This window comes from Typopeltis vanoorti, chromosome 14, assembly GCF_054136105.1.
Source record: "Typopeltis vanoorti isolate ZY-2024b chromosome 14, IOZ_Tvanoo_1.0, whole genome shotgun sequence".
Taxonomy (NCBI): Eukaryota; Metazoa; Arthropoda; class Arachnida; order Uropygi; family Thelyphonidae; genus Typopeltis; species Typopeltis vanoorti.
The window spans coordinates 87,376,335-87,396,348 of NC_143562.1; the positions used below are offsets into that span (position 1 = coordinate 87,376,335).

Here is a 20,014-nt window from a genome sequence, read left to right on the forward strand (position 1 = left end):
AACCAGCAATATGTGGCCTTGCATTATCGTGGTGCAATAAGAAGCCATTCTTCAGCAATGGACGCTTCCTTTTGACGTGCTGTACCATTGTCCGTAAAACATCCGCATAGTATGAGCCATTTACGGTATTCCCGGGTTCTACAGCGTGTTGGTAAACAATGCCTTCGTAGTCAAAAAACATTATGGTCATAACTTTACCAGACGATTTTACAGTTTTTGCTTTCTTGGGGGTAGGCGAAGACGGATGCTTCCATTCACTGCTTTGTTGTTTCATTGTAGGGTCATAGTGATACAACCAAGCTTCATCTGCTGTAATGATGCGTTTTAAGAAGTTGTCACCTTCTTGTTCCAGTCTTTCTTGCCATTCTGCACACACATCCACTTGATGCTGCATTTGCTCCGGTGTTAAGAGTTTGGGAATCCATCGGGCGTAAACACGTTTCAGTCCCAAATGTTCAACCATGATTGAGTGAACACTTCCCACAGAAATATTCAGGACAACATGCAGCTAGCGTACTGTAATTCTGCGATCCTCCTTGATGATAATCACTGCTGTGTTGATCATTGTCTCTGTGATGGATGTTGAAGGTCTTCCCTCACGTTCAAGATCTTCCCCATTTTGCCTTCCTTCCTTAAAAGTTTTATGCCAGCGAAAAACACTTTCCCTCGACATTGCTTCATCGTGGAAAGCTTCGCATATCATGTTAAAAGTGTCCGATGCCAATTTTTGCAAATGCACACAAAATTTAATCGCATAAAGCTGTTCCAAGGATGCTTCCATTTCGACGACTGGTCACGGCTCATAGGCACGCCGAAAACAAGCTTGCGTTTAGTCACATGACACTCTGGCACATCAGCTCGTATACGCTATCTATCAACCTTTTTTGTATAATTAACGGCTATTTTAGCCTGTTTTTGTTTAGGAGTGTCCTTAATGTTGTTTATCTTTTGGAATATTGTGTCTCTGTTTGGGTCATTTTCAAGTTTCGCTTGGATTTCGATGATGATGTCTTTTTTCGGTACGAATTTAGGGGATATTGCGAAGTTAAGACCTTTGTTTAGGATGATGATCTCATCCGGTGTGAGAACGTGGTATGATAGTTGATGGAGTTGTCAAGTGTGGGTCGTGAGGCGGAGGTGTCAGAAAGATAGGGAACAGTATGTGTAATGTATTTTGTGCCTGTTAAGGCATACCATTTTTTTGTGTGTCGAGCTTCAGTTAACATCGCGTAGTCGTTGATGTGTGTTTGGGTGATTTCAGAGAAGCCAGCCCACTCTTTAGGGGACATTAAGGTTTTCAGTCTACGTTTAGTATCGTGGATGTAAGAATAAGCTTGATTTTTCTTTCTGAATCTGTCGTGTATGGCCTGCTTGATGAGTGCTCGTGAAGCTCGATAGCAAATTTTTTTGTTCCTGGGAATGGAGCGGTTACCACATACAGTGGCAAAGTTTGGCGTGACGTTGTGATGTAGGCAGTGCTTGAGGAATGATATGTGCATTTTTTGCACGATGTATGTGAGGATGGTTTTTTGGTAGTTTGCTTTTGTGAAGGTTATACAATCGTCAAAAGTATGACGTGAGCCCATGACATAGCCTAGTGTTTGGAGCGAGTGCTAAAACGATCTTATAATTAAAGTGTATTTTGTATCACGGGGGAGAAGAGGGTGGTATGAGTAGAGAGCCAATGGTTGAAGGGTTTTATGGTTACAAACACAATAAAAATTAAGTATAATTTCTGGGAAATTCCCATGCTACTCCTCTTAAACACTATTAATATAATTAACGGCTATTTTAGCCTGTTTTTGTTTAGGAGTGATTGTGATGTGAATGGTTTCGTGACAGTAAAATTAGTCTTATTACTTATTGAACAGCCCTCATACATATCAGTACTGGCAACCTTGACTGTTATTTTTATGTTATAAATTTGAGCTTGCTGCTTGAAATGAGCAAACAAGCCTTTTCTTGCTATAAAAGTCTTATTGTCACCATTTTCCTTTCCTCTTTTTTTTAATCTCTTAATTCTCTTCAATTTATCACAAATAACACTGTGTGACTTTTCTTTCATTTAACTTGTCAACCTACAATGAGAATACCTGTTTTTTTTGTTGGTTTGTTTTTTCCAATCACAGGACTATGTGAATATCTAAAGAGTTGTAGCAGTTTTCCTTTTTTCATTAGCCTTGCCTGTTATTTTTATGTTATAAATTTGAGTTTGCTGCTTGAAATTAGCAAACCAGCCTTTCTTTGCTATGAAAGTCTGTGTTGTCACCATCTTCATTTTCTTTTATCTCGTAATTCTCTTTACTTTATCAGAAATAACGCTGTGTGTGGCAGAAGTGTTTCTTGGAAGTTTTTCCACTTGGTTATATTATAAATTAAAGATGCCAAGAAATTATATTCTTGATTTAATCCTTTATCCAAGTAAGCAAACGAAGTTTGCACCTGAACTATTTTCAGGACTAGGCAACTCATATATAGAGGCTAATGACTTCACATCACTTGCCTTAGTATCCCATAATGCAAAGCACATATCCTTGGGGACATGTATAATGCTGTGCATTATGGGAAGGGTCACTACCAGACCGGTTTTGACTTTTATTGAGGTCAAAAAGTAAAGGGTGCTCATCATAGGCCTAGAGTAGTTAGTATAGGGGTGCAAGAGAGCCTGGTAGTATTACAAGAAAGAAAAGACAAATAGATAAATAGTATGAGAGAGAGAAAAGGTACAGCTTCTTTATATCATCATATAGCCAAAGGCTATCAGTTTTCCTTTTTCACTAATCTCATATAGATGAATGACCAAAAGACCAATTGAAACTAAAGATGACTGTTACCCAGGTGGTGAGCCTTATCTGAGTTAGCAGCCTGGAGTTGGCCTTCTCAGCCTGGGATTGCCCTCCAGTCATCCCTACAGTTGACTTACAAGATGATGATGATGGAACTATTTAAAAAACCTCTATTAAAGGAACTATTAAGATGATGGAACTATATAAAAAACCTCTTATAGCAGAAATAGACAGAATTTTATCTCTTCCTGGTGAATATTATATAATGTGGGTGGTCTACACCACCTAGCCAAAAATTTAATATCTCCTAGAATGCTTCTAAGTATAAAAATTGTCTGACTAAATAATAAAATTTCCACAGTACAATATTATAAAGCATTTGGATGTTATATTCATCATCATCATCATCATCACGAACCATGGGCTCACTGTCCGTTGATGTCCAATGCCTGCTTCACTATCTTCTTCCACCTTTTTTTGTCCAGTGCACAGTGGCGCAGTTTTTGTAGACCCATTCCACACCTAATTTTTTATATCGTTTATCCATTCTCTGTATGGTGTACCTCTTCTGTTTAAACCATCCAAAATACCAAACATAAATGTCTTTATCTTCCGGTCCTCACTCATTCTACAGATGTGTCCAAATAATTGCAGCTTCCATTTTATAATCTTCTGCATTTCTTTTTTGGTTGTATCTCTCGATAGAGCTCTTCATTGGTGATTTTCTGTACCCACCCTATTCTTAGAATCTTCCTGTAACAAGTTCTTTCAAATGCCATAATTCTTTTTCTTGATTCCTTATTTATTACCCATGTTTCAGATCCATACAGTACACTGCTGAAGACGCATGTTTCCAGCACTCTTAGTTTTGTTTGCAGGCTGATCACTTTACTTTTCCAGATGTTGTCCATGGCCTTCAGATTTGTTCTTCCCTTTGCAATCCTGATCTTTATTTCTTTTTTACAGTCCAAGTCATATATCAGTTTACTTCCCAAATATGTGAATTGTTCTACATTTTCAATATCAATTCCATCCAGTTGTATCTTTTGTTTCATGTTCTTCTCACCAAATACCATTGTCTTTGTTTTTCCAAGTTCATAACAAGTCCAAATCTCTTCCTTTCCTCATTTAACAGTTTCAGTGTTTTTTTGTAGTTCTCTTTTGTCTTCTTCAATAATTACAATGTCATCTGCAAATCTCAGATTGTTAATTCTCATTCCGTGTACAGATATTCCTTTGGCATCTTCCTTCAGTTGTCCATTGCTCTTTCTAAATGTGCAATAAAAATGCTTGATGATATTGGATCCCCCTGTCTAGTACCTCTGCTTGTTTTAATCATCACCTATTCTAACTGCTGTAACTGCATTCTGATAAACATCTTTTAATATAACTATTAGTTTTTTATCAATTCTATAGGATTCCAGAACTGCTAATGTCACTTTCTGGTCAATACTGTCAAATGCTTTCTGAAAATCAACAAATCAAGTATATATGTTTTTGGTTTTTCTCCTAACTTTCTCTGCTGTTAACCTCATTGTCAAAATCTGTTGAATTGTAGTTCTATCCTGCCTAAATCCTGCTTGCTCATCTGCAAGGAATGCTTCCAATTGTGTTCTCAATCTTTCTGTCAATATGATCATCATCACTTGACCAAAGTGACTTGTCAAGGCAATTGTTCTATAATTTTTACATTCTAGCTTATTTCCTTTCTTGTATAATGTCACTAATATTGATTTCACCTACTCCTCTGACATTTTATATATGAATGTTATATTGCTGGTTATCAAATCCATGCTTCTTTCTAACTTTCCATAAATGGTATTTTAATTCATTAATTATAAAAATAAAATTTCTCTTCCCATTCTGACAGATGGTGGGTACTGTAAAAAAATAACCTGTTCTGTTGTAATGGAATGCCCAACAAATCTGTTCTAAATACACAGGGCAAGAGGGCAGCTGTAGAATGCATGTTTTACTGTTTTCAATTGGTAACAGATGTCAGAGATTGGATCTCAAATGTTAAGGTACCTCCATTTGATGGTATTGACTATCAACTTTGTTGTGGACAAACTGGACATTTAGTGGAATAAAAAAAAATACAAGAACACCAGTCTTATATCATCAGTAGGAAATTCAAGAAATCAGGCCTTTCAAAACATGGAACAGATACAGACCACAATATTCTATTGTCTGAAACATGCTTACTCCATCATTGTTACTAAAAATTCAAATGTCTCTTTAAAGAAAGCGGCAAAGCCATACTTCATCTTTTGAACTTGAATCAGAACAACTGCCTGTCTATATCAAAGATAGGGAGAGGCTTATTTTAATTACTCATCATTAAAGTTTTAATTAATAATACAGTTAATTATTAATATAATGGCTCCTCATTATGAATTTGCATTGTTTCGTGTATAACATGAAACAATGCAAATGTATAACAGGCTGAGAAATTATCAGCCTCTATGTTTTAATAAGGAAATACCATGAGTAGACATATGAATTAAAAATTATAATAAAATCCAATCTCTGACATCTGTTACCAATTGGAAACAGTAGAACATGCATTTTATCAGCCTCTATATACAAATAACCTATTTGGGAAGATACTTCACATGCAAACTTTGTTTGCTTATGCTTTGATAAACGATTAAACAAGAATGTAATTTCTTGATGAGTTTAATTTTCATCTGCTGTATTGCATAAATTAGAGCATGTATAACCAGCACAAAAACTTGCCTTAGTAGCGCAGTTAAAAATCTACTGCTCGATCTCCATGCAACTTTCAAACCTCTCATTCAGCTTGCCACCTTCATACAGTAGCCTAAAGATCAGCTACATCCTATTGAACATCCCGGAGTGTATAAAGTTTCCTATGCCTTGCAGTTTGGCTTACATTGGATAGACTGGTATTTTAGTTAACATCTACCTTGAAGAATGCACAAATTACATCCATGATCATCTGCATGACAAGTTGGGATTTACAGACCATGCTCTGGATACTCCTTCACATAGGATCAGATGGAGGAAAACATCTTTATTATATAAAAGTCACTATAGGTCTGAGAGACTATTTTTAGAATTAGCATCAATTATGAAGCACTCTCCTAACCCCAACAAGTATCTATCTATCTGTCTCAATGGTTTTAACAGGCCTTTAAGGCGGCCCACAACCCTCCAAACATGCTTGGATTTTGCAAACGAAATACGATAGAATAATATGAGGATAGAATGGTCACCCCTATGCCTTGAAGTATTCCTGGCTGTATCCCTGTGTATGTTCACGGGTTCAACAAGTATGGTTGCATTAATTTACCAAAGATCTGGGAGACTATCATTTCAAGACCTGATTTCTCTAAAGTAACTTTATGGTTATCTGATTCACAGAGGGTGCCATGCTAGGACATTAGTTCTGTTGTCATTTACAATTTGAATTGTTTTCCTCAATTACATAGTTTAGTGCTGTGTGCCTATCACAGTTATAATTGTGCTTTGATAATGCTCGTTAGAAAACCAGCAAAATATTAGTGAATTTAATAAATATATTTTTCCCTCTTTTAGTGTTGTTTATACCATAAAACATTATTATGTTTTACACAATATAATTTTTCTACCAAAAGTTCATCAGTCTTTATTTGGTTTATCTAACAAATGACCCTATGTTATATAGCTGATAAAATTTAAAGAGAATAGTTTCAACTAAAAAATTCAGTTTCCAAATTTTCAGTTGTCTTCAAAGAAAGTAAAATTAAGATGGTTGCTCCCCACCCCTTCCAATGAACAATAATGATTGCTAAACAATTTATTTAAAGACATTTCCCTGATGAATTTTATTGTTCGAGTAAATGCAATGTGATTTTCAGTATATTCACAATATCACTTCTGAAAAAACATTAAGACTCCTCTTCAAAACTTCTTTTGATGGGCTTGCTAGAAATTACAGAGCTTACTCTACTTTATATAGTTTAAATGAAATAGATTAAGTTCATTCATGTTGATATAAAAGTCAATGAAGATACTTTCATCCTGTACAGGAAGTGAAGTACTGTTTTGCAAAGCTAGTTAAGTTTATTTTCTTGTGTGTTTCTTGTAAGTTTTAGCTGAATTTTAACTAATTTTTTAAGTACTATATATATCAACTAAGGAGGAATATATATATATTTAATTATGTGGATCTTTTTGTGCAGGTGTCGGAGATATTAGTCTCTGGGAATTTTCTGGTCATGAGCCTTACTATGTTGTGTATGACAAGTTTGTTGGCAATACACACTGTCTTCATGGCATAATGTTTTCACTTGAAGACCCTTATGAAGTCCAGTTGCAGCAGGTAGTATTTTGGTTGTCATTTCTTCAATCACGCATTACACCACAAGAACCACTTGGTAAGCAGATTATAATATGAGGTGTTTTTAAATGAATTATGCCTAATTAGAAATAATTTCCTCACAGTATGTGCATTGTGTTGCAAAATTATATAGACATCTCCATTTTTCTCAAATATTACATACTAGTGACAAATCACATGGTGCAAAAAAGTATAGCTAATTAATCTATTCTATCTGCTGTTTTCAATTATTATGGGAATTGTAATAAAATAACTAACACTGTGTTTATAGGTTGTAATAATTATTTAATAAATCTACTAGTTTCGCCAACTAAGCTAGTGGCTTCGTCTGGATTAGGATAAACACACAAATAAATATACAACACATGTTAAATATGATCATTGCATAATTAAAAACACTGAATGTATAGGAACTGTTATACAAAAGTATAAGTAAAACAGAAGCAAGCGGAGCGTGGAAGCTGACACATAGCCAGTCATTGTTCAGCAGGTGTGCCCAATAGTTTGCAGAAAAATTAAAGTCTGATGTGTTTAAAGATCTAATGAGTGACTTCCAAATGTCACACAAAATCATTCCTTGGTAATTCACTCACAAGGCACTCTCAACAGAAACCAAAGGATGGTTTTTGTGTAACATTTGGAAGTCACTCATTAGATCTTTAAACACATTGGACTTTTAATTTTTCTGCAAACTATCGAGTGCACCTGCTGAACGATGACTGGCTATGTGCCAGCTTTGACTCTTTGTGCTTCTGTTTTTATTTGTACTTTTGTGTAACGGTTCCTACACATTTGGTGTTTTTATTTATGTAATGATTCATATTTAATACTTGTTGTATATTTATTTGTGTGTTTATCCTAACCCAGATAAAGCCATTAGCTTAAGTAGCAAAACTAGTAGATTTATTAAATAATTATTATGACCTATAAACCCAGTGTTAGTTACCGCATTTGCCAGCATATAAGACACACCTTTTTTTTTTTTTTTTTTTTTTTTTTTTTTTTGAAAATAGGTGTGAAAAACAGGTGCGTCTTATACACTGATACTCAGTTTTTTATTACTTTCATTTCTGGAAATTTTCTTTGTTCCGAGTTATGTGATTTCTTTCTTGCTTCCTTGAAGTGTGTGAGAGCATTCCAGTTACGTAGAGTTCAGTGGATGCACATACATTGTCATCGACGATCACAGCTGTGTTCCTGTTCGTTTAAACTTTCCAATTGTTGTCGCGGTTGTTGTGAATGGTGATAAATTTCTGCCATTAAATGTTCTCTAAATTTCTTTTCAAATTATGGCTGAAAAACGTCGGCATTGCTACAATATTGCATACAAGCTATGTGTGATTGCGTATGCTAAAGAACATGGAAACAGGGCTGCAGAGAGGCATTTCGGGCCACCCTCAACTGAGAAAATGATAAGAACTTGGTGGAATCAGGAAGAGGATCTCAAAAAAGCAACTCACAGCAAACATAACCTACGAAGTGGAACTGCAAAATAGGCAGAACTGAATACTTGAATAGGTATTTGTTGAAAGTAGGCCTACTTATTACTTTATATTTAGAATACTGTAAATTCATTATAATATTCAGTGATAAAGTTTTTTTCCTAAAAAATGTGTACAAAAAAAGAGAATTATACACCGGCAAATAAGGTATATTTTATTAGTTTTTTGGTTGAAAAAAAATCAACATACTTATTATGGGAATTATTTGGGTGAATCAAGATTTAAGGTTTAGTTTGGAATGAGAAATATTGGCCTGCATTTTAACAAGAACTTCTTGATAACTTATAGCAAGCAATCATTTCACTCTAGTTATTATTACCATATGATGAAATAATGTATTTGAGATCTACAAGAAAAGGTATCACTATCTTATTAAACTAATATATATTACTGTTGGTCTTAATGTATTTTGTCTGGAAATTGTGTGTATTCTCTAGCCAGTTTGTTTTATGGGATGGAAAGCCCAAGTTACTGGGGAGGGAAGGAAAACTGTCATCTTTGTAGGGCTAATTCACCTTCAGTTAAAAAAAAAAAAATTACAAAGATTCTTTGCATCCTAGATGAGATATAAACCTAAATCTGTCTAAACAAAAGGTATTGTTACTGAGGCTTATTTCACTCTAAAGAAAACAGTTTAAACAGGTCTCCCATTTGGCACTAATTACATTAACTTATCACTCAAAATCAACTGCACATGTAAAATAAGTACAGTGAATTCCATTTTATTCAATCTTGGATAATTCAGTACCCAATTTAATCCAAATTGAATTCCATCCCTCCACATATGAAACTAGTTTTATATGCTTTTCTACACATTTAATTCAGGTACAAATATAGGGCTAATTCACCATCATTTTGGGTTGACTAACATGACGGTTATAATATTGTACTTCCTCCAAATAAAAATGCTTCTTTTTCCCTGTGGTTTCTTTTTTTACTCTGAAGAACTTTTCACAGTTGATCTGAATGGCAACTAAATTCCATCTGAATATGTAGTGTCACCATGCATTAAAATTATACTTGTGATTACTATGGCATAAAAGCAAAGGTTGGTCGATTGGTTAAGTTAAGCAAGTTTGAGCGTGGTAGTAGTTGGAAGGGGTTCAATCGTTCGATGCTGTTGGCACATTTTCCCTTGATGAGTCTTTGGACTCCCTGGAGGTGTCAAATAATAACAAATAATAATAATAATATAAATAAAAATAAATCAGCTAACACCTTTTATTTTCCCTAATAGGGAATAGCGAGGCCTTTGTACTCTATCTAGCTTTTGGAGCCTGAGTGGGCAGTTCAACCTCCACCAGTAGCCAATGAGAGATAGCTGACCCAATGCTATCACTAATTATAGGCAGCTACTGATGAAGAGACCAGTAAACAAGTGCTGCCATCTCTTTGTGCCTAACCATAGCAGGGTATGTTATTGTCTGAAATAATGTGAGCACTACGGTCGATTTTCTTGATTTTACAGGACGAAAAACACAAATTTCAGGGAGAAAAATACCTGCTTGCCTGTGCCAGAGATCGACTAACTCGGGAACCAGTCAAAGATAGGCTTAGAAAAAGTTCCTCGAAGTTAGACCTAGGTTCAAGTAGACTTGACCTAGGTCTAACTTCGAGCGGCCAAATGCAGAGGACGCAAGCGCTACTTCCACTGAGCTACAGAGGCCTTTTTATATGGCATTTATTCAACAAATACAGTAAGCTGAGCTTTTGTTGTTCAGTCAATCGATGATGCTTGTCAGTTGGAAAGAGACCGGAGTTTGAATGCCATCTAAAACAAGATGCTTTGTCAGCACTTTTCAACTGAATGTGAGCTAGCTGGTTTCCAATAGTGATGGGTGGCAATGTACAGGCATAAGCAGATGATGCAGATAAAATTAACTGTGCTGTCATAAGCAGTAAGTGTGGTTTTTAAGAAGCCAAATTACTTAGCTGTGACAGGCCATTGAACCTAAAATGAAAGTTAAGATGGGATGGAATGAGCTGTGAGCAAATATAATGACATACTGCTTGTGGCCACACAAACAAATACTTTTGTTTGTATCCTTTTTCATATATATTTTAATTTATAATTAAAACATGAAATGCAATAGCATGAATAATTTTATTTCAAATTGGGATTAATTCAATATCCTACTTATTTCACTTACTGGGTGAGAATTTTATTCTGTAGTGTAACTGTCTGTAGAGTAAATACACCTGGGAACAGTGTTGTTAAACAAAAAATTTTTTTTAAATGTATGGGTATATTCTATAATTATTGGGCTACATAAATATAAGCAAAAAATATTTTTGAAGCAAACATATTATTCATTATATGAATAATGTAATGAATGCTAACCTGATAGTGCTTCCATTCTCCAACCAGTAGGCCATGGATTCAAATCCCACTATAGGCATGAATTCTTGCAAATGCTTTTAAGCAGGAGATGAATTTTGTTGCTTGATGTGAGCCTTCCATGTGGGACACCTGTTTGTGGTGGAGAAAACCTCACCCTTTTCATTTTTCATCTTTGTCTATTTATTCTTTTCTTCCCTTATTCTTTGCTCTGCTTCTCCTGAGTCTTTTTTCCCATTTTCCTGGTCATTATCATTAGGATCCAACACCGTGCACCTGTGGGCTTCTAGAAAGGAGGATCATGATAGTTTTGCACTGCTTTCGGCCCTGCTTTGACAAGACTTGGCAAGCCTGGCTAGCCCAGTCAGGATTAGTTTGAAATTAGGTTTAGCCATCAGAGATCAACAGTTTTGCAATAAGTCTCCTTCTCCATGGTCCACGGACAGAACTGAAGACTTGCTGTGGTGAGTACTATCCAGAGTATCCTTGGCATTCCTCTTCCAAATGCAGTCATTGCTATTTGGATAATAGCCATCTGTGTGCAGCTCTGTTGCAAGTGGGGGAAAGCTCTTGTGCCAAATTATTCCTCCTTTTGAGAATAAGTTTTTCATCATCATGCTTATCAATAACATCAACAAGAAAACAGAAACAGCAGAATCACCTACAAACATACCTCTTTTTTATTTATACATTCAACAGGTGAATATCCAATCTAGAAAATGTCACCCTTCTCTATCTGGAAGGAGTTAAAAGGATTGGAAGGATCCCCAAAATCTGTGAAAATGATTCCATTCAAGGTGTCATTCTCATAAACAATCACAGTAACACTTCTTCAGGCAACATTATTCAGGGGAATACAAACATAGTATCTCCCATAATGCAAAGCATATCTCCTTGAAGACATGTACGTAGGCTGTTCAATAAGTAATAAGACTATATTTACACAGAAAACAGATTACCTTTAATCGTCATCATTTACATGGTCTTTTTCAAAGTAACAACTGTGAGACGCAATGCATTTGTCCCAACGTTGCATCCACTTATGTGAGAGTCCGTTTTTTGAGAGTTCTTTCAAAACCGCCTCTGCAGCTTTTACACATGCTTTGTTGCTTTTGAAATGGCGGCCTCTTAGTGGTTTCTTGAGCTGAGGAAACAGCCAGAAATCGCACGGTGAAAGATCAGGACTGTATGGAGGGTGTGGTAGGATATCTGTGTTGTTCTTCTGCAAAATGTCCACTACACAATCAGCAATATGTGGCCTTGCATTATCGTAGTGCAATAAGAAGCCATTCTTCAGCAATGGACGCTTCCTTTTGACGTGCTTGATAATAATCGCTGCTGTGTTGATCATTGTCTCTGTGATGAACGTTGAAGGTCTTCCCTCACATTCAAGATCTTCAACATTTTGCCTTCCTTCCTTAAAAGTTTTATGCCAGCGAAAAACACTTGCCTTCGACATTGCTTCATTGTGGAAAGCTTCGCATATCATGTTAAAAGTGTCCGATGCCGATTTTTGCAAATGCACACAAAATTTAATCGCATAACGCTGTTCCAAGGATGCTTCCATTTCGAAGACTGGTCACACCTTGTAGGCGCGCCAATGAGCACTTGCGTTTAGTCACGTGACACTCTGGCACATCAGCCTGTATACGCCATCTATCAACCTCTTTTGTTAATACATACAGCAACATTTCTTTATTCCACAGAAATTAATATTGTGATGAGTGATTTCGCCACAGTAAAATTAGTCTTATTACTTATTGAACAGCCCACGTATAATGCTATGCATTAAGGGAAAGGCCACTATCAGACCAGTTTCGACCTTTATTGAGGTCTCATCAGTGGGATACAGACCCAGAGTTGGTGATACTAAGGTGGAAGCAATGGAGAGGTCATATTTACCTATATGAGTTGCCAAAAGGTGTCTCACCTTATTATTAAATTACTCTGGATTTAGAGAAAGATGTTGGAAGTTTTTTCCACTTGGTTAGACTGTAATAAATTTAGTTCAATCTTTTATCCAAATGTAAGCAAACAAAGTTTGCGCCTGAAGTATCTTCAGCACTGAGACAACTCGTGATAAAGGCAGGGCCGGTTTTATCATTAGGCGAACCCAGGCAATCGCCTAGGTGCGCTAAGACTTTGAGGCGCCACATTTTGCTACATAGTTCGGGGAAAAATTAGAACCTTTGAAAAAAATTAGTAAAAATTGATTAATTAATAAAAAACAAGCCGTCCTGGTGCACGCTGATGATCCTACATTATTTTCGCCTTTCTCTATTTCTTCCACTCTTCTGCTCTTTGTATGCTTAACCTCAAGTTCAGAGATTTTTTATAGAGATATATTTTATAGAGATATATTTTAGAATATATACGTTGTCTCTATTATAGAGACAATATATAGGGTCGCCTAAATTTTCTTTGCCTAGGGGCATCAGATACTCTCTCAGACCGGCCCTGGGTAAAGGTGGACCAAGTTCTCATTACTCCTTGTCTTAGTATCTCCCATAATGCAAAGCACATCTCCTTACAAATATGTATAATGCTATGCATTAAGGGAAGGGCCATTACCCAGACCGGTTTCGACCTTTATTGAATGTTCAAATACAGGTCAAACTCAAAAAAACTCAGCGTTGTTCCCCTCAGTAACAGGCTCACCCTGCATCTGAAAAGAACTCTCAGAACCGGTTGGCTCTACACCGTGGCAGGCTCACCCCACCACTGAGCAGAGCTGCTCATTTGCTCATATCTCATCCAAGGGGTAACAGCAACAGCCGTGCATCAGTTAACTTCGCGAGTCTTCTCATTAACCATGTTAATGAGAGGACAATGACAAAGCTACAGCATTGTCATTCATTACTCCACCACCACCACCCAGGACCTGAGTGACAGCAGTAGCCGTGCCTCAGTTAAAACTTCATGGGCTGCAGTATTGCCATTCATCACCCAAGCTTCCAACCGGTTTCGACCTTTATTGAGGTCTCGTCAGTGGGAGCCAGACCCAGAGGTGGCGATACTAAGGCAGAAGTAATGGAGAGGTCATATTTACCTATATGAGTTGCCAAAAGGTGTCCCACCTTATTATTAAATTACTTTGGATTTAGAGAAAGATGTTGGAAGTTTTTTCCCAATTGGTTAGACTATAATAAATTTAGTTTAATCCTTTATCCAAGTGTAAGCAAATAAAGTTTGCACCTGAAGTATCTTCAGGACTGAGGCAACTTGTGGTAAAGGTGGCCTAAGCCCTCATCACTCCTTGTCTTAGTATCTCCCTTTTGGCAACTCGTATAGGTAAATATGACTTCTAAATTGCATCCACCTTAGTATCACCACCTCTGGGTCTGGCTCCCACTGACGAGACCTCAATAAAGGTCGAAACCGGTCTAGGTAGTGGCCCTTCCTTTAATGCATAGCATCATACATGCCTGCAAGGAGATGTGCTTTATATTATGGGAGATACTAAGACAAAGAGTGTTGGGAACTTGGTCTGCCTTTACCATGAGTTTCTTCAGGTGCAAACTTTGTTTGCTTACACATGGATAAAAGATTAAACTAAATTTATTATAGTATCCCCACCCCCTTGTAGAACTGATATATTTGCTCAAAATTAAAAGAGAAAAGAATTCTTGTATGTAGGGATAGTATTCTGGTACCTACCAGGAATATCATCCTAACATTTAATACATCCCTTCTCCACATCATTAAAAGCAGGGTATCTGAATCATCTTGTCCAGCTCAACATCCCTAACTCTTTGTGCAGTTTCTAATGACAGAACTATTGTCTTGCTCAGACTACCTATTGTAGGCCTACCATCTGTCTGATGTGGATAAAAATAAAGATTGTAAAATTTATTGTAGTCTAAAGTACAAGCCATTAGGAAAAAGAAAACCAGGACGTCCTCTTAAACGATTCAACGATGACTTCTAAGGCTGGAACAGGCCATGCTAGCCCTGAATCCTTGATACACATGATGATGATGATGATGAAATACACTGAAATTCTTCACTAACTGCAAGATAGCTCATCCAGTATACTTCCAGGCATGCCAAAAAGGAAAGATGAGAAAGAGATTCAAAAGATCAAGGCACAGCTGAACATAACAAATCAGGATGTGAAGAGGAAGAATACTATAACAGCATCTAGTGGAAACCATCTTACACTGAGAAGGTGGCAGTAAAAAAAAAAAAAATAACTATGTAGACATTAGCATGCATCACTCTCCCACCCCTTCACCACTACCTCTCTCTCTCTCTCTGAACAGTATGATATACAATAATACGTCACCTTATGATGCTTCACGTTACGATGCTCTTCAATTATGACCAGTGCCCATTTGTACAACATGCATTTGCTCATACAACAGTTTTAGTGACATGACACTGCCAATCGGTGTTCTGCCATTGAACACCATGCAAAGGATGCAGTTTGCGGCATAAAGGGAAGGGCAGCACATTGAACAGTACAGCCTGTGAATAAAAATGTGTTATTTATGCTTGTGTTACTTTTCTTCTTTTTAGACACACAGAATAATTACTACATCTACATTTGGTATATTATACCACCCTGGTTGGCCAACCGGTTACCACATCCGCTCTCCAGCCAAAAGGCTGCTGGTTCAAATCCCGCTGTGGGCATGGATGTTTGTGATTGTCTGTGGAGATACTAGTGGCACAAACTTTGTTTGCTTACACTTGGATAAAGGATTAAATTAAATTTATTATAGTCTAACCAAGTGGAAAATAAACTTCCAACATCTTTCACTAAATCCAGAGTAATTTAATGATAAGGTGGTACACCTTTTGGCAACTCATATAGGTAAATATGACCTCTCCATTACTTCTGCCTTAGTATCACCACCTCTGGGTCTGGCTCCCACTGATGAGACCTCAATAAAGGTCGAAACTGGTTGGAAGGCTTGGGTGATGAATGGCAATGCTGTAGCCCATGAAGTTTTAACTGAGGCTCGGCTGTTGCTGTCACTCAGGGCCTGAGTGGGGGGGGGGGAGGTAATGAATAGCAATGCTGTTAATCACAAACAGCCTGTGAAGTTAACTGAGGCACGGCTGTTGCTGTTACCCCTCAGATGAGCAAATGAGCGGCTCTACTCAGTGGTGGGGGAGCCTGCCATGGTGAAGAGCCAACCTGTTCTCAGAGTTCTTCTCTGTGGCAGGGTGAGCCTATTATTGAGGAAAACAACACTGAGTTTCTGAATTTTTGATCCTGCCGGTCGCTCATTATTGGGTGATCTCACGAGTTTTTGGAGAGGTTACCTCGCACTTAAACAGGGAAACCGGTCTGGGTAGTGGCCCTTCCCTTAAAGCATAGCGTTATACATGTCTGCAAGGAGATGTGCTTTGCATTATGGGAGATACTGAGACAAGGAGTGATGAGAGCTTGGTCCACCTTTACTACAAGTTGCTTCAGTCCTGAAGATACTTCAGGCACAAACTTTGTTTGCTTACACTTGGATAAAGGATTAAACTAAATTTATTAAAGAGTAGGTGTGTTGGTTCAGGAGCACAACTGGTGAGATTATTAGAACCAGAAGTCTCTTTTGATATCCAAATTGTCTGAGATTCTTCTGATGTCTTTCTGGCTATAGTAGGCATTGATGCAATGTTCCAGGTAAAAAAGGAGGAGGTAATTTGCCTTTATCAATTTATGTATGAAATGGACGTGAAGAATGATGCTAGGAGGTTCCTATGTGTCTCAAGCCACTTATAATAATCTGTTTTCTTTTCTCAGGCTATCCTGGTATTTTTTTGGGGGGGAAACCATTACTTGGATAAAGGGAGGGAATTTGGAACATGAAGGAAAACCTATATTTCATCATGGATAATTTCTGTAACAAGATCACAAGTATATGGATCTAAAAAATGGAAACAGTAGTCGGACCATGGAAAGGAGAAGTAAAATTCATGGAGATGCTTTCACTTAGCATTGCTATTGTGCCAAACTTCTGAATGAATGACTGAGAGGAGGACATCACAGAAGAGATGGAACCTGGATATGGTTGTGATCTGAATTACCAAGAAGAGCACCTCAGCAGTGTAACTGGAAAGCGAATAGTTAAGAAAAGATCCCAGTGTATTGGATGTGTGGAGAGGATTGTCAGGGATTTTGGTTAGGAGATTAATGATTTGTTTTATCTTCCAGTTTGGTCAGGGAAATTAAGAAAAGGGAACCAGTTAAAATTATATACATAAAATCACCAAGGAAGATCACTTTGCTGTTTAGGGAATTTGGATTGTATGAAATCAAGCTTTCTGGATAAGGAGTTAACAGGTAAGAGTGATTTTCAGAATTTGGGGAATAGTAGAGACAACAAAGGAAAACAGAAGATCAGGTTCGAAGTCTGCAGATGATGATGCATCAGAGCTATCAAAACCTTAATCAGAGCACATAACATTTTTGTTCTCCATCTTTATAGCAAGAGCTTCTCGCAATCAAATCAATAATGGAACTGAATTTCCTATAACTCTCATCATATTAAAAGGATGTTTAACTGCTACAGGATTGCAAAAGGATGCCATATGTTTTGGGCATTTCTGAACCTATCAGCAATCTTGAAGTTTTACCTGATACCCACATATTGTCCAGTCAACAAAATTTCTGATCTCTTGCTAACTACCGAAACTTTCACCTCTTCCTCTAGCCAGTATTTACTAGATTGCTTGTGAATTTAATCTAACATACTTTGGATAGACTTGTTGGTCTGTGGGAGTGGGAAGATAAATGAACATCAGTACTACATTAAGTACCTTAAACCTCAAAAGTCAGATCCTACACAACACAGTATTGAGACTAAACACAGTATCTGAAGCAGTGTTCACCTGCTTCATGGAACCAGTTGAAATATTAATATCTTTTCAAATAAACTTATGAGGCCTAGTTACACCATCAGAATTTAAATTGGAGTGATTGTCTCCTATCCCAAAAGTTTAGGAGACCCTCATCCTTTGTAAATAAAAAAAAAAAAATATTATCTATTTGATAAGATCCTTTTCACATTGCTGTTATAGGATAGCCATTTGTTATATTTAAGTTGTATTCTACCATTTTGAATTGCTGTTTTGTTATGAAAAATTTGTTACTGATTTCAGTATAAAGTTAAATACTGTGTCTAATGTGTTTTACCCTTATCAGATTATGTAATAATAAAAAAAGTTCAGTTCACTGTTATGAAATGTCATAGTATGTTAAACAATGGATATATTTAATAGTGTTTAAAATGTTCATGTATAGAAATTAGTTGGTACACAGTTTTGGGCTGTAATGTTTTCATTTGATTTGCGCAAAGCATAACTAACCATCAGTTAAACTCCACTAACTTAGGAAAAAAACATGTTGTTTTGTTTCTAACTTAGTATGAATCAGAGAAATCTAAAAGATATAATAATTTATAAGTATAAAGAAGAATAAGCTTTAAGTAATGAGATTACACATATTGTATTCAAGTAATAGATACATGTTTAAATTGTGTACTGTATGCATGTTTGTGAATGCACCTGTGTATATGTGTATGTGAGTATATATATATATATATATTTGTGTTTTATATTAGGACACTGTGGAAGAAGTAGCAAGGCTGCTAAAGTCATTTTAATAGCTTCTCATGCAGATTTGGCAAATTGTACAAAACACTCAACAACTGGAGAATATGTTAGTTCTGAAGCAAATGTTGTATTACAAACTGTTCATCAGCGATTTCAGTTTATTTTTGATTTTCATGACACAGTAATTGTTTTGGATGCTCATGTTGTTGGTTCTTCAGCAATGAAATCACTGAAACAGTATGTTAGCAATACAAGGATAAAAATAGTTCAGGTAAATCTTAATTTTATATAGTATGTAATTTATATTATATATATAGTAAATATTTTTCTTTCTTTTTTTTTTAATTTTAATGCATCTTGCCTATTTTAAATTCCATGTCACATTAACATGAAGTTTAAAATTCACTATCTGATCAAAAATATCTGGATGCCCTTCACAATAGTGAATATAGTTGTGTACATCACAACCCAACCATGGCTCACAGAGGTATAAAAGGAAGCACAGTTTTGCAATCTTCATGGACATACATTAACAGTAAAATGGGCATGCTGAAGAGCTCAGTGACTTTCGCTATGGCACTATCATAGGATGTCACCTTTGCAGCAACTCATTTTGGGAAATTTCTACGCTACTGCAGCTGTCCCAGTCAACTATAAAGTGATGTTATTGTGAAATGGAAATGGCTTGGAGCAACAACAGCACAGTTGCAACCTGGTAGGTCACATAAAATCACAGAGCAGGACAGACCAGTGCTGAAGAGCATGGCACAAAAAATCACAAGTCCTCAGTTGAATGCTTTCTACCAAGTTCCAAAATGCTTCTGTAAGCAACACAGCACCATAACTGTTCACTGGGAGCTGAAGAACATGGGCTTCCATGGTTGTGCAGCCTAACATCAGCAAGGACAACACCAAGCATCAGGTGGAGTGGTATAATGCTTGTCCCTTTGGACTCTAGATCAGTAGAAGCATGTTCATTGGAGTGATGAATCATGCTTCATTGTCTGGCATCTGACAGATGAGTATGATTTTTGCAGATCCAAAGAGAATACTACTTGCCCAAATTTGTTGTGCCAACACTGGTTCTCCTAGTTCCAGTTACAGACAACAAATCTTAATACTCCGATCAGTAATGACATTCTAGACAAGATGAGTATGTTGATTTTTTTTCGACCAAAACACTAAGTTAATAAAAAATAACTAACACTGTGTTTATAGGTCATAATAATTATTTAATTAAACCTACTAGTTTCACCACTTAAACTAGTGACTTTGTCTGGGTTGGGATAAACACACAAATAAATATACAACAAGCATTAAATATGAATCATTACATAACTAAAAACACTAAATGTGAGGAACTGTTACACAAAAATACAAGTAAAATAGAAATCCGTGGAGCATGAAAGCTTGCACGTAGTCAGTCATTCTTCAGCAGGTGTGCCCAATAGTTTGCAGAAAAATTAAAAGTATGATGTGTTTAAAG

The 20,014-nt window shown here is 36.6% G+C and overlaps 1 protein-coding gene across 1 annotated transcript in view; it reads left to right on the forward strand.

The window, feature by feature from the left end:
• Positions 1 to 20,014, forward strand: part of LOC150099731 (death-associated protein kinase 1-like) — a 504,639-nt gene that overhangs the window by 409,786 nt on the left and 74,839 nt on the right. The window contains exons 22-23 of the mRNA XM_090403485.1: positions 6,974 to 7,168; positions 18,537 to 18,799. Coding sequence (XP_090259611.1) covers positions 6,974 to 7,168; positions 18,537 to 18,799 — 458 coding nt within the window. The remainder of the gene's footprint in view (positions 1 to 6,973; positions 7,169 to 18,536; positions 18,800 to 20,014) is intronic.